This window comes from Athene noctua, chromosome 10 (assembly GCF_965140245.1).
Source record: "Athene noctua chromosome 10, bAthNoc1.hap1.1, whole genome shotgun sequence".
NCBI lineage: Eukaryota > Metazoa > Chordata > Aves > Strigiformes > Strigidae > Athene > Athene noctua.
In genome coordinates, this window is record NC_134046.1 from 1,497,500 (window position 1) to 1,525,389 (window position 27,890).

Here is a 27,890-nt window from a genome sequence, read left to right on the forward strand (position 1 = left end):
GTTCTGCTGCTCATGAAATGGCCAGTTCCTGCTTGAAGACTCTGGCTTGCCTAAATGTGTGAGGGGCTGACTTGTGCTTTTACCACTATAATCAGCTTCACTGGAGAGACTCAAGAAGGGCAGCACTGCAGCAACTTAGAAAAGAGAGCAGCCTTGTTTTTAGGGATTGTCCTTTGGAAAATGCCTTCTATGTCCAAGTATTGATTTCATTCTTTGCTTTTGAGTAACGGAAGCAAACCCCTTGTTGCAAGAGAGGGCTACGGAAAGAGCCCAGCTTTCAAAAGTTAATAGCTTGATCCTTTAATGCATGTCCTCGTATTTTTAGGATGAGATAAAAGATATGGTATTGGGTGCGAGCAACCTGGAAGAAGAAAAGAGCTCATGGGTTTGAGGTAGCTTGTGGTCTTGCTTCCCGTACCTCTTTTTGTGTTGTTCAGTCAAATGTTTCATGCTTGGGAAATTTAAGCTCTGGGGACCGAAGCAACTGTTGATCCTTGCTGGCCTCAGCACCTTCTCCTCCGAGCAGCAGGCAGGCGGTTGGCAGTTCTGCTGCAGCGCGGGTTTGCTGCTGCGTGTTGAGGCAGGACAGGGAGCGAGGTGAGGGAAGAGCAGACTCTGCAGTGTTGTGCTCCTGGTACAACAGAGCTGTGAGGGGAATAGCCCGAGATACGTCAGCTCACAGGCGGGCACAGCTGGGGTCGCTGGCTCTGACATGGTGGCTATTATGTCTGGCAGCCCTCGGTCAGAGCTTGGCCGCAGGGCCAATGACTTTTAACTGCCTTTTTCAGTCCCCGCTGGTCATCCTTGTCCATCCATCATTCCGCCCTTTGGCATGACTGACAGGAGCTGATTCCAAAGCTTGGAATGGGAGCGGGGTGTAGTAGTTGTGGCTTGTGGCCGTTGAGGAATCGGTTGTGTCAGCAGGTCTGCACGTGGGCTTTGGGCACTACAGCAGAGGATCCGATCTATAAAGTTCTCACAGGCCCTGCGAGTACAGTGTTAGGCTTTGAAGCGTGGTTTCCTCTGTGCTCTGCTTTCCCACAAAATCTTCAGGCATGATCCATCAAGGAGTGTGAAATATATTCAGAATCCCACTGCTGCCTTTTTTTCACAGTCAGCAGGGTTGTGCTTTCTTCTCCGGTGTGGAGTTGTTTGCTGTTGAGAGTAAGCAGTCTCTTTTCTTGTGATTCCTTACCTCTCTTTGGGACATGATGCCATCAAGAAAACCAGCTGTTCCAATCTGAGAGTTTACCTCTGCCTTCATGCTCTCTTGTCGATTCTGTTGAATCAATGAAGTGTTGCAGTACTGTAGAGAAAAGGGGGTTGTGAAGAAATGAAGAGTGAGATCACACGGCAAGATTATATAGAAGAGGATTCATATCCTGTCACACAGTTCACAGCGGCTGTGTCTGGAACCAGATCTGCTATAATAACAGGAATCCCCTCATGGAAACTTGAATCTCAGATCCAAATCCTTGGTTCATTAAGTTGTGGGATCTGAGAGTTCCCACATGGAGAAGAGAGCTAGCTAATCGCAGTATCTGGGGAGACCTGACAGCAAGTCCTGGCTGCTCCTGCTGGGAAGATGGTGGCTTTGATAGGTGTTATGGAAAAAATTATTTAAAGGAGAGAAGTAAGGGAGATAATCCCTGGATGCCAGCTGTAGCAGAAGGATAAGGTTGAAAATACTCTTCCTGTAAATCCTACAAATTGCAGTTCTGACTCTTTTAATATCTTGAACCACTGTCTCAAACCCTTGTCAATACGGGCTTTTTGCCTGTGACTCGCAGATTCAATGGCATCTCTGTTCAGCCAAGAAAACTGCCAGGTTGTGCTTTGACTTTGGTTCCAGCTGTTCAGTGCAAAAAGCTTTCATTGCTGCTATGAAAAGCTTTTCTTAAGGGACAACATAAAACAGTAGGAGTGTTGTGGTGCTTGAAGGTTGAAGTAGGCATCTTCCCTTGAGGACAGTCTTCCGAAGCACAGCAGTCTAGTACACTGTCAAGTGGATAAAAGGTTATAAGGATTGTGCGTTAATCTGTAGCTCTCTGCAATTAATCTCCCCAGCAGGTTTGGATCTGACTGATGTTCGGATGCACCAGGCAGGTATGTAAGGGAATTTCTCCAGTGGCTCTGAACTGCTCCACAAGCCTCTAGGCTGTAACTACGCGCCTGGGTCCTGCCTGCTCTTCCTTGCGATCCTTGGTTCTCGCTCCAGCGTTGTTCTTGCTTTGCTCTCTCTGTTGGTACTTTCCTTGGCTTCACCACTTTTGGTTTGTACTTGGCCACAGTACCTGGTCCATCCTGATAGCAGGATGGATGGTAAGTTCACACCATCCTGTGTGTTTCACCCCAGGCAAGCTTGTGTTCTTCCTGATAATTGCCTCAGAATCAACAGTTGGAAGCGCTTCTTGGTCTTGGCACCAATTTTTCAAGTGCCACTGAAGTTTTGACGAACTTCCGGAGTTGTGTGTTGTAGAGCTGTAAGAACCTGGCTTCTTGATTTTTGACTTGGCATTTCTTATTTGCAAGTTTATTTTTGGGTATGCATTTGATTCTCTCACCCTCTTTCTCTTCAAAAAATGGACCAACAATATCTTAAGGTTTTCAAAACTGTTTCCCTGAAGTTAACTTATCTGGAATTCTTCTCTGGAGCTTAAAAACAGTAGGAATTTGCCAACCCTATTGGGCAGGATTGAGAAACGTGAAGATCAAGGAATCCTCATTTTGACCCGCTGGCACCAGAGGCAGTTGCTGTATAGCACTGCCAAATTATTTCTCCCATCATGTTTTTGTTTTGTTTCATGCTGTGCCGAATTCGGGATCGTTAGGAATGCCACGCTGGCTCTGGGCTGGGTCTCCCTTAGGTCGGGACAGTACACAGCAACTGTCTGGGCTGTAGGCAGGGTGAGTGGTTCTAGGACTGTTCTGTGACTGAAGCTCAAGCTGCGGGTGTTTCGCTGTGTGGCTCTGACACCGCTGTCCTCGCTACCTTGCACGGGCACTTCTGGCCACCTATAAGATTTTTCTTGTAGTATGTACAAGCAAGCTAGAGATATGCTATTGCCTAGTTTTACTACCACCTCCTCCTTCTATTTACTCACCTCTTTCTAGAATCTGACTTTTCTAGATTCAGATTTTTCCTTTCCCCTCTGTCTTAATTTTTTCTACCTGCTTCCTCCCGGTGTCTCTGCATCCTCCCCCTCCCTCCCTCCTCTCCTCTCTTCTGTCCCTTTCGTTTGCATTCCTTTCATTTTAAAATCTGTATTGGAGCTGACACCAGGCTGCTTGTTCCCTGCAGCACAGAACTGCCGGTTTGGAAAGAGGAGGCTGCAGTTCCCTCAGGGGGCAAGGCAGAGTTCAGTGTCTGTCTTATTTTTAAATATGCGTCTGAACATGGCTGATCAGAGGAGCAAAAGCAGTCTTTGGGTTCTGCATACTGGAAGCTCATAAGGACATAGACTAATCCTCTGCATCCCCCTGTGCTTCTCATTGAACATGAAAGATGCTTGGCACAGGGGAGATGGACTCCAGGAAACATGGGTAAGATTCAGAGACTCCATGGAAGGAGGGTAGAAGGGTGTGGGTGCTGGTGTAAGCCTCACACCTTCTTTTTCTGTTTCAGCTTCTTTCTCATCTTGTCAGATTTATGCACTTTTTTTTTAACCCTGAAGGATCCCGAAGTACATTACTCAGCTATACATCAACCTTGGAGGATGCTGTTTGCCTTGGGCAAGTAAAAGACTGATGAGTGATCATCACACTGGTACAGTGAGGGGTCAAACTGGGATATCCTGGTTCCACGTTATCACAGCCAGTGCTGTGACAAGGTACCAGAGATGGGTTTGAAGGTTTCCCAGTATGAGTAGCAGCTCTGCTATGGCAGGTTATGTACCCAGCTGGTGAGTTTCCTAAATGCTTTTGTTGTGCAACTCTAGCTGCTGGCATCTGTTCAGGGAGCACAGTGATGTACTCACGTAAAGGGCAAAAAAAAAAAAAAAAAAGCAGGTGCTTACTGGTCCAACAGCTCTTGCCAGCAGATGAGGATCGGAAGTGAAAGAGAGCCTATTGAATTAAAGCTGCAGTCGTAATTGTAGTTTAGAGAAAATGTATGTAGTTTGGCAGAATACCGGGGTCCTGATTCTTGTAAAATTGTGTCGCAGGGTCTCTCAGGACCAGGGGAAGATCAAGACCTCTATTGGAAACCTGTCAGCCCCGTTAATTTCTGTGGCACAGGCTATTTTGGTCTGGCATAGACATGGGGTAAGCACTACTCCTTTCTGCAACACGTTGGACGTTTCTGGTCTTTCAAGTGGTCAGACCTGGTCTGTGTAGCTGGGGACGTGCAAGGTGGTTGCAGCAAGAAGTGTGAGGGATGCAGCAGGCTCATCCTCTTTGTGTTTTCGTTTAGTATCGTTGACTAGTGAGCAGCCTAACCCATCTGAGGAGATACCTGACAGCATCAGGACTCAACACCAGGTGATTGTCAACTGGAAAAGTACAGTGGCCATGTTCAGTATAGGTTGAAGTAGGCTCTACTCTGGAGAGAGAAGAAACATGTGGATTGAGGAGGCTACACTTCAGTTCTTTAGAAATGTTCTAATAATCCTGGAATAACAAATTCTTCTGATTGGAGAAGTTGTCCTCTCATACAAGGATCTCGGTGTTTATGCTATCTAACGTCTTTCTTTGACTTAAAGAGAAAGTAGGAGTTTTGACTTTCCATTTGAAGACTGGTGAAATGGTATGTGTGAATGATAGAAGAATGGACTGCTAGGCTGGATGGATTTGGCCTTCTGATTCTGCCTTTTTTGGTCAAAGGATCCATGGTTTTGGACTCCGATGAGGTGTGTTCAGTTGCTGTCCTTGGAACAGTTTGCTCAGTAATTTTGTGGAAGAGGTTGTGCATTGGAAGTGGGTGAGGAACAGAAACAAGAGCTGGCACTGTGCAGCTGATTTCTTCTCTGCAGTGCTGCATATTCAGTTGTCAATTTTTTCTCTATTTTCTGAAAATTTTTGGTTTCTTGTTTTAAAATAGCTAGTAGAGAGAGAGGGTTCATTGCCTACGAGGACGAGAGCTGGAGCTGGGTGGCAGATAGACCTTCCCTGGCCGGGTTCAGCTCCCCCCTGCCCTGGGGGTGGCTCTGCAGGAGCTTTGGGTCCCCTGGATACGTCTGTCTGTGTTCCCTGTCCTGAGGAGCAGCATTGTGGACACCATGGCTTCTTATACTCTGCAATCCTGACTGGCATTATTCTTCCTCTTAGACCTCTCCTGAATAGCCAAGCTGCTCATTGCAGACTGTGAGTTTTTTGTGAAAAATGACATGCCACCACATTCTCACAGGCTGTGTGTGTGGGAGCCCTGGATAACAGGGTGGTACAGTCACCTGGGCTGGCCGCTCTGATTGCCCCAGAGGCTGTGCCAGATCTGGGAGAATTCCTTGGGAAAGCAAACCAACTGCTAGAACAACTCCCGCGTGGTCCTGTGTGACCTTGCTTTTGCTGTGGTGGGGAGCAGTTTCCAAAAAAGCATTAGAAAGGATATGCCCAAAGTCGCTTTCATGTGTAACTTGGACTAATCAGGATTTGACCCTGAGTCCCTAGAGGTGAAAGGCTGCTGTGTTAACCCCCTCACTTCATCTCTTGCCAAGTCTGAAAATCCAGGTTCTTAAGAGGAGCTCTTACTTGTATGACCTTCATGCATGAAACAGTTCCTCTTTTAAAATGTTGTTTCCCCTTTATCAGTTATTCATTGAAGAGTCTCTTTGCATCTGTAGAATTTTGAAGGGTAGCTATTATTTTACCATTTTAATTTTCCCAGCTGTTCAAATAATTGTTTTAACCTCTCAGTGCCTGGAAATGTTTTTCACATCCTGGTTGCTCTGCATTGTATTCCTTTGGTTTCATGTTTTAAATTACCAACAAATATTTTTTTTCCCCCATTCCAGATGGTTATTCTGTGACTTTCTTCTCTGTAGCTTAAAAGCTACATTGATCTGAACAACACTCTGGCCGCAAGGATCTTGTGAACTTTCACTTTGTGATACTGGGCTCTCACATCCTGTTTTGGTTTTTTTGTTGTTGTTCTTATTGTCCTCCCCAAGAAAAGCTCAGTACTCGGTCCTCCTCAAGAGGAATTCGGATCCCATGAAGACCAGAACAAGCTGTGGTTATTCTGAAAGATCTTGCCACTGGTCTCTCTAGAGTTACATTTCACTATATAGAGAGCAGAGACAGCAAAGCCAGCCCAGAATACAGTGTCTTCACACAGTTTTACAGGTATTAAAGTATTAAATATGATAGTGGTTGCTCTAGCCCCAAGACAAGGCTGTGCCAGCCGAGGACAAGGCAAAACTTGCTTCTGCTCTGCAGGGGAGGTTGCTGGTGGAGCTGGGTGAGGCCCTCAGTGCCAGTGTCCTGTTCCAGCCTGGGGGTGATGCTCAGAGTAGGAGTGCTGCACCTTTGTGTCCTGTCTGGGGCAGAACACTTCCACGTGGGAGAACCTCCAGAGCAACAGCGTCTCATTCCATAGCATCAGTCATCATCTTTTGATTTTTTTTTTTTTGTATGTCTTTAACAGTCTTGCCATAGGGACAGAGGTGGAATTTGAAAATAAGTAATTACATCCTGATATTTTGGACATATTGCTGCAGTTTCTCTTGCATGTTCTTCTCACACGTTCCAGAAGTTCCAAAAGGTGATTTATAATTCATCAAACTAAGCGTAAAACATCTGACTGCAAAACCTATCAATCTGATCCCATCTCTTTCTAGCCCTTTAATTAGGGAAAGCCCTGCTGAAAAATGTACCCATCAGCTCCTGAGAAATGGTGCATTCCTGGACCTTCAGTATAGATCTTGAGTTATCCAGGTGCCAGAATGCTGTCAGAGCTGACAGATCTTAGAAAATACACCCACAGGCAGAACATTATCCATTATACTAGCACTGAGCAGTGGGCAGTAAGGAAAAATCAGCAGAGAATGTGTCTTTATCAACTTTAATTGGCTTTTCCCGTTGATAAAAATCAGTGTACCCGGCAAGGAAGAGAGCCTATCTAGCAGCTTGATCTTTCCATCCCAGAGCTGAAGGGTGCAGTCCATCTCCACTGACGTGTGACGTGGACTTGTCTCCGCACAGCTCCGAGCGGTGCGGCGGAGTCTGCAACCCACAGAGAAGGCTGCCAGTCTGTCCTCGGTGAGTGACTGTGTTTAAGCAGGTGTGAAGAACGAATCACTCCTGATAAGCTGGATTTCATCTGGGCTCTAGTTGCTCGAATTTTACTTCAGAGAGAATCAGACTTAGCTGAACTTTTCTCTGGGTCCTGGCTTGTAAGCGGTCCTGGATTAGGAGTGGCTGGGCTGTGAAATCAGGGATCTGGGCGGTGGATGTGCTGATATGGAAAGGAGACAGCGGGCAAAGGAGGCAGCAGTTTTGCAGGAGCTACAGGAGATGGCACATGTAGAGGTTTGGGGAAGAGAACAAGCTTCTTCGGGGTCATTTGGCACTGCAGGTTTATATGTAGCTTTACATCAAAGACAAACAAGACAGCGACTGTGTGAGGATTTCTCCTGGGAAGGCTGTTTTGATGCCTCGTTGCAGCATGCTGGACTATGTGTAATGTTTTGGTTTTTCCTTGGTGCTGCTTACATCTATTGCTGTTAGATTTACGACAGTTTTATTATAGTAAATGATATAGTGAAGGTGATTACAAATCTGTTACTGTACTAGGTTTTTTCATAGTTGATTAATGAGAACAACTGATTTATTTATGATCAGTTTGGCAATGTGTAGCACTTCTGCTAAATTCCGCAGGGTTTCCAAGCATTTATTTTGCCAAGTCAAACTCCTCTATCTCATTTCCATAAATAATGGAAAACGGAAGTACATCGACTTGGAAAAGACACTTTAGTAAGGGACTTTTATTGCAAAAGTTTCCTTTCTGCAGTCCCTGATGGTCTTAAAAACCGGACTGTAAGACCATCGCAGGGTTGCAGTCCTATAAATATCAGTTTAACCTTTGTATTTAAAACTTTTAAAAGCAAAAATTTCAAAGCTTTGTTGTTCAGACCACCGAAGGAGCAGCCCTGTGTGCCGTGCAGGGAACTGCCCTGCTCTTGGTGCAGGTCACCGGGACCTGCCGCAGCATCTCTGCCGTGGCAGCACCGGTCCTTGTCCTGGGAGCTCCCGGTGCTGAGGAGCGAGGGCACAGCGGCGGGGTGGGCTGGACAGGGTGGGCTGTGGCTGCTCTCTCTGCAGCAGAGCCCCCTCCGTCCCCCAGGAGTGCAGCTCGGGGTGGATGCGATGCCCAGCACACCAGGCTCCTCCTCGGGGCACTAGAACCTGCCACAGGCCAAGCTGCAAGGATACGACGGACTTTATGGAAAAAAAGGGGTTTTAATTTTTAATTTCTGCTTATCATATGGCTAGGAGAAACATAGTAGCTTCTTGTGTTCAGAAGGTTTCTGTAGAAACTTGAAGCAAGTAGGAGGGAGGGGTAACAAAGTCCATTCTGTTCCTCTAATTCAATCTGCCTATTTACAAGCCCAACCCATCACTGGGCATTGACCAACATTGTCACTGTTCTGTGCAGCAAGGGGAATACTGAGGCTTTAAAAGGCTTCTGTAATAAATAAATAAAAATAAATACATTGAATATATACAAATCCACGTGAATAGCCTCGAACATCATCATTCACGTGGCTTCCGTGGATGCTGGCCATACTGCAGTCAGGGCAATTCCGTGGTGTTGGTCCACATGCCACAGCAGTTTCACCAGGATGCAGTTATCCTTGGCTGCTGGCCCTAAACTCTGGTGCGGTGTTGCTGTCTGCTGTTAACTAGCCATCTCGTGCCTGGGTGAAAGAAGGGATTCCTCTGTGTGCGGCCCAGAGAGATGGTAAAGAACTGTAAGATTTATTATGCATTATAAAATAATCATTCCGGATGAAATAGAACTGCAGAAAGAGATTTTGACGTCTTATTCTGAGATGGCAAAATGCTTCTTTGGTGGCCTAAAAGTTATTAAAGGTGTTGTTATCCCAGATGCTGAGTTTGCCAAGTGCACAGAGTAAGTGCAGCAGGACAGTGCCTGCCTCTGGCTCTGTGTCAGTCATTCCCTAAACGCTTGATGGTACCTGAGTGACCAGCTCCTCGGCTGCCTCCTGCTTAAAATCAAGGCTGCATGATTTTTGCTATTTTTCTAAACCATTTGCTCCCTTTAATTGAGGACTGTGAGCCATTGCGTGTGCAGTGCCGCAGGATCCTTGTCGTGTAAGGCCCTTGATAAATATGTATTGTATTGTCAAGTGTTTGTAGCTACTCTGCAGGTAGCGGTGGAGAAGCGAGCTGCGTACAGCTAAGAGCTGTCGTGTCTCCGGGGTCACTGGAAACAAGATGGCACGGGGGATTGTGGGAAGAGGAGCCGGGATACCTGCCTTCAGCATCACCTGCTAATAAACCAGCTATTTATAGATCAGCTGAGGCTTTGTCAACTAGATTGTTAAATTAATATTTACATACTGGCTTCATTGTCTTTCACTGAAAATCTCATTTGCATTAGTGCTTGGGCAGAAGTGCAGCTTCCTGCGCTCCAGACACACGAGTGTGTGTGATCACAGTCCGTGGTTTGTAGCGTGTGTGTGTGTGTGAGAAACCATTCCTGATAGATTCCTGCCTTGCAAATCCTCTTCTCCCCATAGCAGCTCTTTCCCATCTTTCTGTGCCTCTCGTTTCTTACAGGAAAGCTCACCTTTGTTCCTAAATATCCGCAACTCATCATGAGGCTGATCTCGCCGGAGAGGAGCTGAGCAGCATTTCTGCATAGCAATTCCTAGTTAATCTCTGCCTCTCAGAGAGAGACTTGAATTGTTGATGGCTTGTGGGTAATTTAATAACTAGCAGACAAATAGGATGTGTAGATTGTAGTAACTTAGCCCAGATGCAAAATCCCCCCCAATCCCTATTTGCATCCGTTTGAATGGATTTTGTTCTAAAGGTTTGCTTTTTGCGTTTTAGCGCCGGCGGAGCGGCAGCGGGGAGAGTCGCTGCTCGGCCGAGCTGTGTTGATGGCAGCAGGCTCCACACCTGCCCGAGCACTTCCAGCCCCCGGGGTGCGCGTCTGTGTGCCTCTGCCTTCCAAAAGGGAAGAGTAATCTACTCGCTAGAGGGGTGTGTGTGTGTGTCTCTAGTCCTTGGACGACCTTGAACAGTCATTTAACTTGTGTTTATTTGCCCATCTCTACCCGGGCAGATATTACTTCTGTGGTTTGGAGTGTTGAGGTTGAATGGCTCTCTCAGAAATGTTGTGGATGAAAAGTGTTACTGAAACACAAGGCATTCACAGCATCTCTTCAGACAGCTGATCCGAGTTCAGATTCACCTGCCTGTCTTGCTCTTTCTTGCTTCAAAGCTGTTTGGACACTTGGGTTGGGTGGGAGCGGGGCTGTGACGGGGCTGTGACGCAGGAGGAGCGGGGCTGTGACGGGGCTGTGACGCAGGAGGAGCGGGGCTGTGACGGGGCTGTGACGCAGGAGGAGCGGGGCTGTGACGGGGCTGTGACAGGAGGAGCGGGGCTGTGACGGGGCTGTGACAGGAGGAGCGGGGCTGTGACGGGGCTGTGACAGGAGGAGCGGGGCTGTGACGGGGCTGTGACAGGAGGAGCAGGGCTGTGACGGGGCTGTGACAGGAGGAGCGGGGCTGTGACGGGGCTGTGACGCAGGAGGAGCGGGGCTGTGATGGGGCTGTGACAGGAGGAGCGGGGCTGTGATGGGGCTGTGACAGGAGGAGCGGGGCTGTGACGGGGCTGTGACGCAGGAGGAGCGGGGCTGTGACGGGGCTGTGATGCAGGCAGGTGTCACAGCCTTCGCTCAGCTTCCACCTCTTAGCGCTTGCAAGGCCGTTGATAAGGTGCTGTTACACTGGTATTTTGTGTTATTCTAACCTGTCTTTGGCCTGCGAAGGGTCTGATGGTATCTGTCTCTCTGACACCTCTGCAGGCTCTCCGGGCACCTCATTACTCTTTTTGGGAAGAGAACATTGCAATCCAGTTCCTCTGTCCGCAGAGAGCAGAGCTCATCTTCCCATGCCAGCCCAGTTACCATAAAGCTGGAGCTCACTTACAGTTTATCTCTCCAGGTGCGTGAGGCACATAACATTGCCACAATAACACAGTTTGTGCTGAAACCATTTACCTTTTGTTTATTCCTTTTAAGATAGCAAAGCCTCAATTTCCTCCCCTTCAAAATATTTCTTGTCTCACAGGAGAGGATGTGGGAGAGGCCAGATGGGGACGCGGGTCTGGGAAACCTGGAAGTTGGTTCCTCAGTGTCCCAAGCCCAGTGACTTCACCTGTGCTCATTTCACCACTGCCTTTTCCATTTTAACTTTAATTCTTGCTGAAGGCAGCACCTGATTCTTACATTTTCAGATCTACCAGGTTTTTCCGCCTTCTGCTGATATTCAGGGGAGATGGGGATGTGGTGTTCTGCAAAATGTCAAGGTCTCTTCCTGGAGAGCTGACAGTATAGGTGTTTTATATGTGCACGGGCTATTGGGATGAGACATTCTTACTCAGAAACATTGGCGGAGACAGACAGCCATTCCTCCTGCCACGGAGAAACAGGCAGGCACTCACTATTGCCAAGCCTTGAAGTATTTGGCATGTTTTCTATTGCCCTAGTTTTGTGGAGTTGTTCCTGAAGTTTTGCAAGTACATGAGAATCTTAGTTCTGGTTTTTTATTTTAAAAAATTAAAAGGAAGGAATGAATAAAATAACCTAGCCTTCGTGCTTAAACAGCAGTGGTACGAGACCGTGACTCAGGTGCTTAAAACCAGAAGGCAAATGAAATAACCCCAGTGCACTTCTCAACAGTTTGACAAGTCAACCTTGTGGTGTTGAGGGAATTTCAGACTTCTCTCTTGGGTTTTGAATATGTGAAGAGTGTGCAGCATGGCTCGTTTTCCTGAGTGAGAGAATATTTGCAGCTCTAAGGGTTCACAAATCTGCAGTGTCCCCTGCAAGCAATAACCAACTGACTAAGACAGTCTCCCCAGATTAGAAGAGCCCTGCGTTTTTCAAATCTCGTTTGCATTCTAATTTGTGGGTTGTTTGGTTGTTCCTCTTTTCAAGGCTTCCTGGCGAACAGGACGATCTCAGGCTCTTTGGTTGGAAGCGGAAGCAAAGATTTCATGTAAGAACATGATTTGGGGAAGTGGAGCTTTGACATTTCCATAGTTATGTCATCTAGCATCAGACTTCCCTGTGAGCCAACGGCACCGCTTACACAGAGATGAACGTAATTATTCACGGAGGGGCCCTGTTCGGCTTCGCGCTCCCTGGCTGGTCTACAGAGGAGAGCGACGGGCTCTGCAGTCTCTGTCCTCCCGCCGGCTCGCGGCGACACACCAGGCTTGCGGGCAGCTGCCCGCACACTTTCCCCTTGGTGGTGTGGCAGCCGGGGAGGCACGTGTTCCTGAACCCGCCGCTGAATCCGGAGGCGCACGCTCGCGCCTCCGCGTTGCCTGAGCGGAGGGACACGTGCAGTCAGACTCCCACAACAGAAAGGTTTCCAATAAAGCTGAAACACAGAGGTATTGTTTGTCCAACCGCTGGCAAATGCACAGAGCCTTTGTGTGGGTCCTGAAAGCCTTGGCGCTTTATTCTCTGCAGACTGAATAGCAGCCGCGGGTAATAATAACACAAGATTAAAAAAGCCAACATTATAGGGGCATTTACAACCCGCTGAGAGAGTGAAATCTCAGCAAGGCTGAGCTGTGTCTCTAGCGATCCGACGTTTTTACTGCTTGATACGGAAATGATGGGCAGCTCTGGAGAAACGGCCACCGCAGAGCAGATGAAAGGGGAGCGGATTGTCTGTTCGAACGCTGCAGTAAGTAGAGTGGGACAAATGGAAAATCTCTCCGCAAATCAAGCGACCGGCCTGTCCCCCCCGAGCTGGGTGGGCTGGAGGGTGTCTACGTGTGCTCGCACGCCTGTGTTTCCTTCCCCGGCTGGTTTAAAAGCGAAGGCTAGCCTGGCATCAGCGGGGCCGGCCGCAATTTGCATAATTCGGAGCCTTGTGCTTGGAGGCCTTTGGTCAGCATCATCCAGGGGTGGTGCTTTGGTAGCTGTCAGAGCCACTCAGGACCGCTCCTGTGGGAGAACGCAGCTGATTGTGGATAGAGATGGTAGGACTGGCCTTCTGCCTGCAGGAGCAGCCAGTCTTCCCGTGAACTTAAATTTTGAGAGACAATAAATCTTGAGCTTTCTGAATGCAAGTCTTGGTTTTAAGTACCAGTAATGACAACTGCCTTACACAATTTAAGCTCAACTGACTGTTACCATCTTACATGTGGAATTTCATTATTTTCAAACCAAAGAAACCCCACCCCACCAAAAAAAAAAAAAAAAAAGAAGACTTTTTTAAGGGGCAGTTCCCTATCTTAAAAGTCAAGTCTTGAGTTCAGTGCTGGTTCTAACAGTTCTTTAACATAAATGTCTTACAAAGTTCTTCGTGTACATACAGCTATCTGAACAGCTTTGGAAGACCCAGGTTTCCTCTCCACACACGTAGAAGTTGTATTTGGTAAGTCAGAGACAGAGTACCAGCCCATAGCAGCGTCCTCTCAGGGTATGCCTAGGCTGCAGAATAACGATGTCCTATCTAAGCCAGCCCAAACCTTGCAGCTTGGGCACGACCAGCAGGCTGACCCTGGCAGTGCTGGGCCCTGCGGCACCTACCCACCTGTGCAGACAGGTTTTGCAGCTCTCTGCTCTTCGGCAGGTTTCTGAGGCGATGTCTTACAGATGCGACCTTGGTCTTTGGTATTAGCAACGTAGTGAGTGAAATAGTGGGAGGTATTTTAAAGTAATAAAACATGTTTTAATAAGAACGTAGGCTACGTGGCTGGGGCAGGTGTGGTTTAATGACTGTACTTTTCCGTTCTAAAAACATTCTCTTCCGTTCAAGTGTCGTGCTTGTGCCAGGCAGCGTGGTATGGAAATTGCTGGGCCCTGGGTGCTTGTGTGGGACATCATGGGGATTCAGAAATCCAGACTGCTTCACAGATTCATTTACTTGGATTAATGAATCTGTCCCTGCCTCTGTTTCCCCAAGAGTAATGTGAAGTTACTTACGTCACAGGGATTTATGAGCTTCTTTCTATATTGGCCATTTAGCAGAGAGTGAAATTCAGCTCAGAGGGCCCTGCAGAAGGACGAAGTATTTGAGTCTGTTCTGTTCTAATCCTGGTTACAGAAAATTGGCAAGTTCCTGCTTAAAGTCTCTTTAAACACAAAATATAAATACCCTTTGATTGCTTTTTTTTGTCCTCTTTCTCTCTCCCCTTTTTTCTCTCTCTCTCTCTCTCCTTCCTTTATGTATTTTGTTCTTATTTTAGATGCTACCTGTCTCAGATTTCAGACTGTTAGGTTGGGACCTGAGAGCTGCTCTGCACTGGCACAGACCTGCAGAAGAAGGCTGGGGGCTTGCTTTGTTTCCGCAGGTTGCAACTGTGAAATTAAATGTATGTTAGTGGTAAGGTCTTTGAGGGAAGAGGGTGTAAAGAGGTGTTGAGTGACACTAGAAAAGAATGGTTTAGGACGGGGGAAGAGAGGATGTAGCTAAAACTAAATACGATGCTTGCTTTTTGCCAGAACCTTTGCAGCAGAAGCATGGACGTATTCCCAGTCGACAGCTCCCTCCTCTCTTTCCCCCTCCCTTTTCTCTCTCCTCCTCTGGGGCTACTGTTTTAGGATGAGTTGGTTCCAAATAGACAATACTTTTCTAGCAGATAAACGGGCACCTAAGCAGCTGCACCGGTATCTGTCATGAACAGGCATGCTGCACGGTGGGGGAAATTACAAGATGGGACCAGCATCATTTGTCATATTTAAAAAAGAGAAAGCTCCCCCTCCACTTGAGCAGGGGCCACAAGACAAGTGAACAGCACACTTACAAACTGTCGCTTTCTTTTCCAGTCTCTTAATATGTTCTCAGATGCTCCCATTAAACATTCCATCTTTAGGTCCTCTTTGTAAAGGATGTGTTTTAGACAGATGGAAGCAGGTCTTTGTCCTGACACAGATGCAGGACTATAAATTTGCAGCGGAGGAGATGGAAGATAATTATTTAGGAGGCTTTTGTGGCTTATTCCAGCATCTGGTGTTTTACCAGGGTGCCCTCTGAAGAGGGAAAGGGACAGGAAGGAGCTGGAGAAATGTTGAGCTTGTTTTTTAGTTGGTAAAGGTTTTTAATCTTGAAAGAAGGAATTTATGCGGGAGGAGACGTTGACTGAGAAACAAAGATGCATCTCCCGGCGTTCATCATTCTCCCTTTGTTTGCCCAGATCCATGTTTCAGGTTGTAGGGCACCTTATCTGCTGTTCCCTTAATTGCACTGGTTGTGCTGGGCATCGGTGGGCAGTTGCTGGGAACAGATCCGTCCTGCTGCGATACCGCCTGGGACGGCTTCTGCATCCAGGGCCGAGCATGCACCTTCACGTGGGTTTGCTGCCCGGGGGGGCCTGTGGCTGGGCAGCTGCATGTAATGGAGTGACGGAGCGTCTCTGCGGCCTCCCAGTCTGTCCACAGCTGGTCTGCTCTGGTCTGTGCGTCTGCCCGCAGCGGGCAGGGCTCCCCCGCTCCTCCCCTCCTTGGTGTTGGAAAAGGGGAGGGGCACAGTGAAATGTTTAGGGTTTCTCGGGTGACTTCGGAAACCTCTATCTAAGAGGTGTGGTTGAGTGATTTGACTGTCTCAGTTTGGGTCATTAACATTTCAGAATGCCTGTTATTTTCTGTCTGGTTGCCTGAACTTGGTAGAGGATTGTCTAATTGGGGCTTGGTGCGGGCCAACCAACCAGACGTCTCTTCCTTGTGATCTAATCAGATCTTGCAGCTCCTGGGACCAGATAGTTCAAGATACTTAAAGACTGGCAAGAGTTAGGCATGTAATTAATTCTTTAAGATAGGAGACTCAAATACCCGTAAACGCTCAGTCAGCAATAAGCTTCTGGTGCAGAAGAGTTGGAGTGCTGAGTCAAATGGGCTGATTCTGCTGAAAGATACTTCAATTTCTGGTTTTGTACTTGAGCAGTGGAGGTAGTATCCCAATACAATTTATTTATTTATTTTAATGTACTTGTAGGCTCTTTTCTGTGACCCTACTCTTTGGGAAATGTTCCACAAAAAGAGGTAGGAGTTACATCCCACATCTGTCTGCAAACAGACATAAGAATTCCCGTTCCTCCCTTAGCTCTGTCATTGCTGATTTTTGCCTCTTCGACCAGAAGAAAAGGAGAGACACATCTACACCCGTACGGGTGAGATGAATACGGCTATCACACAAATAAAATTACTGGCTGCCGAATAGCAACAACTTAATGAAAATGTGAACTGTTAAACAAATAAAGCCAGTCAAGCTTATAATACTTCTGCGTGGAATTTCACTGTATCACTGAGCAGAAATAGAATTAGACACAGAAAAAGGATATCTGGAGACGTCTCTGCCTGCCTCTGTGCTTGGTGTATGAAGCTGGACTAGGCAGGAGTGAGCCATGCCTTAGATGTGGGCATGTAACCCCGACCTGGAGAGAGTGTCTCTTCATCCAGTGCAGGAGCCTGCTAAAGCAAGGCACGAGGGGACAAGATAAAGGACTAGATTTCCTCTGAAGCCTAAATGCAAATTGTACAGAGGCACAGATCCTTTGAGAACTGTGTGATTTTTTTTTTTTTTTTTTTTTTTTTTTTTTTTTTTGTTTGCATTTCTTTAGCATCTTCTGCTGGTGAGTAATTATGGTTCCTCTGTGTGGTTGGTAAGTAGCATTACTCTTACGTACAGAAAGGGAAACAGAGATGGGGATTTATCTACAGCTGCTGGACGAAGTTGGGAGGAGGCTGCTGACAGAGCCTAGGGCTCTGGCTCCTGCCCTCCAAGCAGTGCTGACCGTCCTGTCCCTCCTGGGAGAGCTGCAGGCTTCAGGAACCCTCGCAAGGGGCAGGTGAAATCCCCAGGAGGAGAATTAAACAGCTGCTGTTGAGGTCCCATCTCAACAGCATGGTGCCGTAGCGGAGGGCTTGTGAAGTGTTCCCAGCAGCTCTTTGCGCTCTGCCCAAGGACTGGACTTTCCTGTGCTTCCATCTTCATGAAAATTCCTGGAGTTAAAGACATGCTCGTTAGAACTAGTGCAGGTTAATAATGTGCTCCAGGATGAGAGCTGGAGAGGCAAAATGCAGTATGTAAAGTTGGGATCAGCTTGGGAAGAAGCCCTGCAGCCACGGAGCTGCTCTGTCTGCCCCCAGACGAAGCGCCATCCTCTCTCCCTGGCTTCTCCCAGCCGCTGCGCTTGGCTGTGAGCAGTCGGAGCGAGGGATGGGGCAGGGTGGTCCCTGCCTGGTCAGAGGCAGCTGGGGTTGCTCTTTCTACCTCCTGTCTCTCTTTTCCTCCACTCCTGCCCTGATGGCATTTCTTCACAGGAAAGCGTGTCTCACCTAGGCTTGGTCTCAGACTTGTGTGGGGTGTTGAAGGTGTGTTGTGTCTGGGTCGTGGGAAGCTTTAAGGCGCTGTGGAATTAGAAATGTTGGAGGAGTTTATATTCTAAGTGTCTTTATCTTTCTGGGTGACCTTGTGAAATTTCCTTGCACCAGATCTGTATCTTGCAGTCCTGCTGCCTTTATCTAATTTGTTTTCTTGTGTATGTTACTGACACCCAGTGAAGTGTAATTTGTTTGAGAAGTGGCACTTATAACAAGGATCCTGCTAGTAATCCCTGCATTGAATCCCTATATACACAATGTTCCAGGAATAATTAAAGTCACAAACTTCAATCTTGAGGGATGCACAAGGGAAACCTATCCTGAAATGAGGCTTGGCATGTCTGACTTTTCTACTTCCAGTGCTTTTTAACAGCAGGATTTGCTATTTTTGTTTCAGGACTGAAGTAGATTTAAGTGGAAGTCTGACATCCTGAATTTCCATGTCCTAACAACAGTGTTCATCAGTCAGTATTCTTACTGTATCCTTTCTCTACCCCTTCTTTCTATTAATTTTCCTCAATAGTCCATAGGGATCATTTGCCAGCCTGATTCAAATTCCTGCACTTCCCTGGCGTCTTGTTTTATAACATCTTGCATCATGTACTTTCCATTTCTGTAATCCATTTAATCCAAAATACTGGAATGGCTTTGCAGGTATTTATTGCATTTCTTTCTTCCTTGTGTTAGGAGGTAACAGGTCATTTATACAACTTAATCCAAAGTCTCTTGGCTTCTGGGATTATTTTTTTCCTTTTATTTTCCCACTGATTATCCTGGAGGCTGGTAGCAAGAGCAGGAGTGAGAGTATAGAGAAGTTTAATTTATTTGTGTATACTGTTTTCATCACGTTGTGCTCAGAGCATGACTTGGGAGTTTAGCAGTTAAATCCCTGCAACCGATGTCCCCTAGCAATAACATTACTGTTGCCTGTCCTTAATTTTTGGAAGCATTGGGCTTAGGATTTGAAATAATGAAATGCTGTTGCATCAGTAAGTGGTTTTCCATTCCTTTTGGCTCTGGAAACGGATATTCACAGTTGGGTGAAGTTCATTTTAATCCTCACAAAACCAGAGCTGGATTTGTACAAGTTGTCGTTGTTCTGCTTTAGAAACACTCTGTGCCTTCTGGATCCCTTTATCCCTCCCGGGGGCTAATCCACGAGCTTGTGAAACACTTGGGGTGACTCCAGTTGCAGGATGGGGGGGCATCCAGCGTTATCTCCTCTTCCTCCTGCATTGCCCTCTCTCGCTTGTTCCAGAAAGGCAGGGTACTGTTTGCAGTGTACACTTTCTGATGTGTATAGATAGCGAGATGTAATTATCTTCCCCTGAGGTAGAGTCATTATGCTGTCTGTAAAGAGAGAGGGTCACAGTCCTAATAGGAAATGATTTTAAAGCAATCTTGACCAAGTCTAGTGGAGCCATTTCAGACCACTTAAATCTCAGCCAGTCCTTCACAGCACTTGTGATATGTCCACTTTATGCGGTGAGAGGAGTGGGACTAACACTCGTCGAGGGATAAAGAAAATCCGGGATAAACTGCAGCGTGGGCTTTGGGCACACGCCGTGTGCTGCCCCAGAGAAGCGCCAGCAGAGCCCAGTCTTGAATATTATTGTTCTTGATACTGATTTGGAAAAATGCAAGGCACTTGCAAAAGCAATAAGCCAGTAGTCGTGAAATCCACCACCTTGGGCTTCCTGTGCTACAAAAGCTGCCCCTCTGCCCCCAGGCTCGATTCCTGAGAGGCGAGAGGATCCTTCCAGTTTCCCAGGCAGGCGGGTGGGCAGGTGCTGGCACAGTCCCCAGACAGAGCCACATGGCCGGTGGATGCACTACTGGTTTACCTGGGAAGTTCGGGCTTCAAACGTGCCCTGACTTAGGAGTCAGATTTGGTCAGAGGTTGTTGAACAGTAAATACTGTTTTGTGTTACAAGGCGTCAGAGGAAGACAGACTTCAGCATGCTTTGGCATGTGGCAGAGCTGTGGTCAGGAGCAAGGCGAGGAGAAAGACTTGGGCAGAGCTGCTGGAAGGTGGCAGTCAGCAGCTGTAGGTCATACCCGGGGGGCACTGGCAGGTCTGTTGGGACCAGCCCAGGACTGAAAAGCAGACACCGCTTCACACAAGTGATTTTTCTGTATTTCAGCCCTTTACAGAAGCACAACAGCCAGAGCTGTGCAGGTTAGCAGAGCTCTCAGCTAGTACCCAGGAGAGCAAGAATAACTAGTAGTGAAATGCTCCATGTCTGATTTTCATCCTTTGAGCTCCTCTGTAATGTTATTGGAAAACAAAAATTGTTTAAATAATGGAGCAGACCCGATGAAATTGTGCAGTGATGCAGAAGGGGTGAGGAAGGGTTATTTCCTTTTCTTTCCATTACTTTTCTCCTCCCGCCTTGCCTCCCAAACGTGGGTGGAATCTGCGCGTCAGGCACTAGCAACATCAGCCTGGCCTGGTGGCTTTTCTTAATGGTGAGAATGAGATTAAATGCAATTAACATTGATTGAACAAAAACTGCCCTCGGTTTGTATGCCGATTAATTAACAGCCATCCTTTCAGCAGTGACCCTTTGTAGAGCGGTGTTTGTTCCTCCTGGCCCCGGTATTTCCTAGCACATGTCCAAAATGAAAAGCACTGAGCGTGTTCCCTACTGCGATGTCGGGGGCTACCAGCTCAGCGGGGGGACGCAGCCCCCCAACCGGGATGGTTTTTTGTGCAGTCTAGTAACTGCAGAGCTGCTCAGTCAGTGGCAAAACATTTCCTGTTAAGCAAGGCTAATGACAGGAGCTCTCTGCGAGTTAGAACAATGATCAGAACAATTGTCTGGAGAAAATCAATGTTAGAATGCATGAACAAACAGGTGAGTCTCAGAACGGCTGGAGATAAGTTGTGCCAGTAAATAACTTCATATTTGGGCGATGTAGAGCAATGGGGAGGTGTCAAGGCAGAGCAAAGCCAGCAGTGCGTCGGCTCTTGTGAGTCAGAGGAGAGTGAGGAGGGGGGAGAGGAAACCAGAAAGGCTGTTTCTGTTCCTTGCACTCTGTCGGTGGGGTCTGTAGACCGGGGGACTTCCACGTGAAAGCACTTTCTGGGGTGTTCTGACAGTGCGCCTGGTGAGTTTCTGAAAGGCATCTTTTCTGCTGTCAAGGCAGCTTTGAAGGCACCATCTGGGGAAGTAGCCAAGAAGTCATTGGGTGAACTTCTCTGCTTTGCAAAGCTATTAACACCAGTACAGAGAAGAGGGAAAACAAAACTCTCTTCATAGCATTTTGAATTAATGTTTTTTTGTTGCTGCCAGGCATACTCCTGCCCCTTCTTATTCCAAACCCAAGGACAGCAACTGTTGGACTCCTGAAGGATGAGAGAGACAGAGAGGCTTTTCTGTGCAATGACTATATGGCACAGAAGTGCTGTGATCCATTAGTCAGCACAGCTGCTCCACAAAATAGCCAATACCCGGAATGTAACAGAACAAATTGCACATAACCAAAAAATACCTACAGCATACATCAAGCCAAAGTGACTCAAATGTCCCTTGCAGCGCTTTGGGGTGCTAATAGCCCTGCAACAAATGCCTTAGCCAGTGGAAAGGCCTTGAGCGCCCATCTTAGGACGGGTCAGGAGTTTTGTATTTTGTCGGTGCCTCTTTCCAGACTGAGATGAAAAAGTTGTGCGGTCACGTTACTGAAGTCTGCTGTGTGCCAACAGGTATTGTGGCTTTGAGAGCTGCCTGCACACAGCAGGGAACTAGGAACTGTGGAGATTAATTTCTACTTCGTCACTGACACTCCAAACGCACCGAGTCATTTATCATGGGGATCTGCTTTCTGATTTCTTCATAGCTACGCGGTGCCCATATGTGCGAGCGCTGTGGTGCAACTGCTTAAAGGAATATTAGAACAAAGGTAAGGCACTCGCTGGAGGAAACTTGCAGAGTTTACCCTGGGAGACTAAAGGCTGGTTGAATAAATATGTCTTAGCACAGCTGAGGCTTGGCAAACAGCATTTCTGGCAAACGCTGAGGGAGGAAGTTCTTCAGGGTCTGGGCTTTCAAAGAGGAAGATTCCTCCACTGGCTGCGAGCCTCCGGCGGGGCCGGGAGCCGCGGCGCGGAGCTGGCCAGCGACGGCGGGAGGCGGGGAGGATGCTGCGGGCTCGCCAGGCAGCCCCGAGCTCCTGCGCCGGCATGCAGCTGACAGGGAAGGACCAGGAGGAAGACAAGAGAGCGATGCATTAGAAAATCTTGCTGAGACTTTCTTGCCCTGATGCTGGTAGCAGGGCCTCAGCTCTCTGTGGCGGGAGAAGGACCGTGTTGGGCGTTGACTGAACGCAGCAGGGGTGAGGTGTGTGGAACAGACCTACTTGCAGAGCTCGACCCTTTCTCCTCACTCAACTGGAACCAGAACTGGAAAGCTACTGGCTTCCCCACCCGTGCTGTGAAGTGATGGGCTGTGTCAGCTGAGCCGCCCGCGGGTTTGACCGCTCTTGGTTCCCAAGCAGGGTCTCGGGGTGACGGGCCACCATGGGTTAGTGGCTCAAGGTCCCGCTTGCCAGGCGGGGCGTGGAGGGGAGTGCTGCGTGCCCTCCGGCTGGATTTGCTGTCAGGACTGAACAGATGGACGTTCTGTTTGTGCTGCAGCCACAGCTGTGAGGAATCGCCTTGGTACGGACCCTTGTGTGGACACTGTGTTCTTGTGTAGAGGCGCTGGGCGGGAGCTCACTGAGACTGGAACCTGGTGCCTGCCTGGCATCGCCTTGGCCGTGGCATGAAAAATAATCTACTCTCTCTGTGCAAGAAGGGTACTGTCCCTTCTCGTTAGACTGTGCAGTGCCCTCTTCAAGGCTGCTTGTTTCCCGAGTTGTTCTGCTGAGACTGCAGCAGAGACCAGCTAATGCCAACCGTGGGGCACTTCTTTTGTCATGAAGCACCAAACTTCTTCAGGCTGAGCCTCGACTCGATCCATTGGGAGTATCCTGTCGTGTGGGAGCAGCTTGTGATTGCATATGCAACTTGTCTGGTGCGTGTGCAGTGATAAGGGCATGTAAGAGAGGTAAGGTTTTTCCTTCCCTTTCCTGGCTCCTTCTGCTCAAGGTAAGTGTTGTAGCAACCTGGCAGCATCTTGCAGGGAGGATTCCAGGTTGGAAGGAAATGAAGGGGTGTCAAACCTGTATTGGCGTGGTTTCAATGGAAGGTGGAATTAAAAAGCTGGTGTAAATGGTTAGCTTAGCAAAGAGTGGGTTTAGTCTTAGAGATACGGTGCCCTTCCGTGCCGTTACGCAGCACGTGAGGCATGGAACTGATGCAACTGTGCTTTTAAGTAGTTAGCCACAGGTTTATAAACTGATGGCCTGGGAACAGTGGAAACAAGTCTGCGTGTCTTCGAACAAGCATAGACCGGTATGATGGGCGGACACGCCACGAGGCCTGCAGAGCTCGTCCTGTGCAGCGTGTGAAGGTAGGTGGCAGAGGAGGCCTCTGGCCTCCGGCGTTGGTAGCCCACGAGCCCTCCTGCGCTGCACGGCGCGTTCTGCAGAGGATGGAGGAGCAGAGGTTCACAGCCAGAGACTGCACTCTGGTGTCACCTCCTTTGTACATGGAACCTCAGCGGTACTGGAGGGCTCAGGGTGGCGGTGGCCTGGCCGATGCTGCGAGATCTGGATTGGCACGGGAGCAGGAAGGTCTGAAACAGGTGGGAAAGCCTTCCCTCTGTGCAGGCAGTGGGCACTAGGGGTGCTCCCGTTCCCCAGGAACGCCAGCGCCAATATCTTCATGAGGGAGGGACGTTAATTAGTTTCTTCATCCAGCACAGGCTGGTCTTAGATGCAATAGTGTCAGGCCACTGTTGGGAGCAGCGTGGGCTGGTGGACGTATCGTTCTCAGAGGCTTCCCTCAGGAAACCCCTGGCATCCCGTCGGTTCTGGGTCCCGTGCTCACTGTGCAGAAGATTTTGCGAAAGTTTAGTCATCCAGAGCGAGACAGAACCTGACGCTTTTGCACAAGGAATGTTAGTGAGTCTCCAGCTTGATGCGTCCCTGGTATGTGGGTAGGTTAGGCTGGAAAAAATTGATTGAGGTTAAGTGCTGGCTGGGTGCATTTTCTCCTGAAATGAGTAAAAATGTGTAGTTATGATTTTGAACATGGAATTATGTAACCGTGATGTTCTTTAAAATGACTCTAAAGAAAAAGGTTTCACTATCTTCCATAGGGGTTAACCACAGAGTGGCCACATCAGTGGCTTTTTCACAAAATGTAGCGTTCCTCGACACTCCACTGAAGTGTTACAGTGTGAATACAGCAAATTACTTTATTGCAAAATTGATTGCGAGCTGCTGCTGCTTTGCTCATTACAATTTGTGAGAGTGCTATTGGAGTTTTTAAAATGTATTGCTCTGTGCAAAACTTTTAAGTCACTAATGATGAGAAAAATTACCTGGGAAATTAGAGCCAGTCGAGTAATATTGATGGTTCATTTGTCAGATTTCTGGATAAGCTTTGTCTAAATAATTTGGCAAACAATTTTCTCTTTATTCTTGAGTCCTTTGAAGCTTTTCCAATTCGTTGTTGTTAGAGATGGGGCTGTCTTTGGAGATGCATGGTCAGTGTAGACTGAATACACTGACCTTGCAGGCGTTAGGCAGCAAGTATCGGGCTGCTACGCGGGAGTAGCCCAAACGGCATCCTCGCCCTCTGAGAGATAGCGCCAAGTGTGCTAGCGTCCTTGTTTTGTGATGTTCTGCTTTCTGGTTCGCATTCCAGGAAGCACAGCTTCTCTCCTAAGAAGGGCTAACGTCTAGAGTTAGAACCGAGCTCAGATCCAGCCGTAGTGAAGCAGGGTGGTGAGACCACGTGCAGCTGCCTGTTCAGTCACTTTTCCATAGCAGAGCCCTCCAGACACGGGTGAGTTCTGTCCACCCGGGGAAATGGAACTGCACCTTTCCAGAGTGTGAGGAGAAAGCAGCGTGTTGGTGGGCTCGCCCCCTGCGACGCTGCTGCCGGTGTGGCTGCACCAGCAGGGGTTGTTACGGGGAGCACGGTACCTGAAGTAGGGTCCAACATCACACCCCGGATCCTCAGGGGCAGAGGTGTTGTAGCTGCTGCCAGGTGTGCTCTCCACCGCTGAGGGCATTGTTGGTTTGGTTTCTTCGACTTTGTAGGAGTGATAAGATAAAAATAGGAAGAGACCACAGCAGGCTCTGCAGTCTCCATCCTAAAAAGGTCAAAAGCCTCCTGTTTGTTCTATCCCTCGGAAGTCCACGGCTCATGCACAGATACCTGTGGGATCTGAGGATGGATCAGTTAGAAAACAGGAGGTTGCTGTGGGAACAAAGCAGACATGATGTTGCTTTGAATTTTAGGAGGGTTTGGGTCTTAATAGGATAAAGTCTGTCAGACGTGTCAGGAGTTAGGGCAGTCTCCGAGTCCCGCTCTTCCTCTCCCCTCTCTAGTGCTCACTCTTGCGTTGATCCTCTTCCAGGAGGAGGGGATGGCGTGTGCACGTTTGGTGGCAGCTGATCAAAGCGCTTCCCTGTCCTGCTGAGGCTGGGACGTGGCGTGGAGCTGTGCGGACTCCTGCGACCCAGCTCCTCCAAGGCTTCCCCGAGAGCACGGCCTCTCTCTCCCCTAGGCCCTCACATCTGTAAAGCCTAATCATGTGCAACTGACCCTATATCCTCGTTCACAGAATCAGTCTCACCTTTGATATCATGACCTGGTGTCTTGTTTCTGTGGTCCTCTGTCCCCTTGAGTGTCCTGTGTTTTACAGGAGGTGAAACCTGTGGGATTTTCACCCTGCTGACATTACTCCTTCATTTCTGAAGGAAACAGTTGCGTGTCCACAGCTGCATAACTAACTTACTGCCTTTTCCTTTGTCTCCTTTTTCCTTTAGGAGCTGTTAGTTAATTCTAGATAAACATCAGCCACCAAAGAGCAGAGGACAGGGACCACAGATGCCCTTGGAAGCCCCAGCATCCTTCTGGATAGACACTGACCAAAACCGGTGCCTTCTGCCCTTCGCGGTCCAAGACAACGACATGATTCCTCGTCTGATTTCTGCACGTATCGGTCTCAGCGGATGTTCCTGGAGTTAGGAGGAGGGTCCTGGGAGAGGGGAGGATGCTATTGCTTCCTTTTTTGTTGTATTCCAATGTAAAGAATCATACTGACCCCAGGTGCTTCCAGCACAACTTGTAGCTTGGAGGTTTGCTCAGCACGAGCCTGGTTCACCCTGTGCTAGCTTTGGTTTCACCAATCCACATCTGAGTTTCAAGAGCTGTTATCTTTGTCCATATGCTCTGGGGAAAGGGGTCCAAAGCCTTTGGAAGTAACCCTGACTAGCTTGTTAGGATTAACTGTTCCTAGCCTGCTCCCATTGGTTACACCGGTGGGCCTTTTCCTCCTTTCCAAGGTTCCCTCCCAAACAATAAAGTGTTTAATGGTCGCTGTGTGCTGTCAGATACTTCGAGTCCCATGAGTTTGTCAGTTGCTGTTTTCCGCCTCCTACCCATGCCAACAAAAACTCCAAACAAGTGCGAGGAATAGAAGTATTTCAAGTCACAGTTTATAAATCACAAAACTTGTTCGTTTTGATCCTGGGCTGAATGACTTTGGCTTATTTGAAAATACTTGGAAGAGTGCAGGGTCCTGGCTGAGGGGAACTGGTGTTGGTGAATCATGCTGAAAAAACCTTTGCAGAGCCCAAGTTATCTTCCTTTGCACCAGCTCTCGTGTGCAGTTCCTGCTTTGTCTGCCTTTCAGCCTGGTGTGCGGAGCCGAGGGCCGTGGGAGCTGGGTGCCTCTGGCATTCTGTCCTCGCAGAGGTTTGCAGAGGACCCACCACCAAACCCGGGGAGCGGGTCTGGCTTGGTAACTCTGGCTAAAGCTGCTCCTCTGGCAGCGTTTGCTGCTCGTGTGTCTGTATCTGACAGTTTCTGAAGAATGTGAACATGGATTTTTGGAGGTCATGTCAGAGTTTAATGCAGTGTTTATGAAAACGAACGAGGAGGGCAGAGAATTGTTTTCTGTGTTATGCTCTGCTTCGTCTCTTTTTTCTTTAGGCAGCAACTTAGTGCTTTACATCTTCATTAAAGCAACACAATCCTTTCCTTCTTGTGGAGAGCCGATGCCACAACGCTCTTCCTCCTCAGAAGTGATGTTTGCTTCTCCGTGGCTCATCCGTTATTCTCAGATCTGGCAAAAATTCCAGCTTTTTATCACTGTGCAGGTCAAACTTGCTGTCCCCGATGGAGGAAGGGCAAGTTTCCCAAACCAAAGTAGGACACTTGGTGCCCTCGGATCTGTGTGTAGCAGTGCTGGGTGAGCTTTTGCTGCTGCTGTTTGGGATAGCCAGGTTCTACAGTGCTGCGAACCTCCCGACTCTGCACGCACCTGGGGCTGCTCCTGATTAGATTTTATATTATTGTTGGTCTGAAGAGAAAAATACCTATTTTGTCTCTTCCTCATTTTCCTCTTGCCCCTATCCAGTGTTTCTTTGGCATGAGTAATTTACATGTCATTATCTCAGCTGCCCTAAATTGGGGGGAGACTGTGATGCCAGGGCTGATTATTTGGCGGCACTGGACAATTTTCTCTGTTAGGCAACTGTAATACATTTTCATGTTCTTTTATAATGAGCTTTATTTACCAAATTGGCAATTCCTCTGTTGAGAAATAACTGATTACAGCATTCAGGGAGTTGCTGTCATCTCAAGATACGCAGGTGTCTGTGGAACATAAACAGATGTGATCATTCAGTCAGTGAACTCAATTGATAGAGGGTAGGGGGAAAAAAAAACAGCCATAAAATCATAAACGTAACGTCTCCAGCCAGTGTTGGCCAGGTGCACTGCTGCTGTTTCGCAGCCCAGCAAGGACAAAGTGGCACTCTAAGGCCATCCAGTACCTCCAGATGAGGGACTGCTTGCTTATTAGCTGAAAATACCCCTCTTGCCTGTCACCGCGGTTCAGTCCTGCCTTGCCTGACTCTCAGCCTCGGGTAGTCTCCGAGGACAGACGTTACTTCATCGTGTAGCCTTGAAGTGGGAAACTCCTCTGTCCTGCCGGGTTGGGTTTGATTTTAGCTTGCTCTGTGATGAATGTCTACAAACTTCTTGGTGATGGTGTGTGTGGGGACTGTGGTCCCATCTGCCTCCCAGGCAGCCCCTTGCCTTCAGTGTTTCCAAGTGCCCAGGAGCAGTTTGTTGCTGCCGTTGCCCTAATCATCAGCTCAGGTATCTCAGCCTGGGGAAAGAAAAAGATGAGAAGAGGCGTTGATGGGAAATTGCTGAAGATGAAGTTCAGTTTGCAGAGCCTTGGCTGCCGTCTGAGTAAAAAATGTACAGGTAACATAGCTTCTCAAGTGAGT

At 48.1% G+C, this 27,890-nt stretch overlaps 1 protein-coding gene across 3 annotated transcripts in view; it reads left to right on the forward strand.

The window, feature by feature from the left end:
• CHCHD6 (coiled-coil-helix-coiled-coil-helix domain containing 6) overlaps positions 1-25,998 on the forward strand; it is a 115,943-nt gene extending 89,945 nt beyond the window's left edge. The window contains exon 9 of one of the 3 annotated variants that reach the window (XM_074914567.1): positions 25,416-25,998. In XM_074914567.1, coding sequence (XP_074770668.1) covers positions 25,416-25,439 — 24 coding nt within the window. In that variant the 3' untranslated portion in view covers positions 25,440-25,998. The remainder of the gene's footprint in view (positions 1-25,415) is intronic. The other 2 variants (XM_074914565.1, XM_074914566.1) reach the window with 2 other exon arrangements.
• The last annotated feature ends 1,892 nt before the right edge of the window (positions 25,999-27,890 follow it).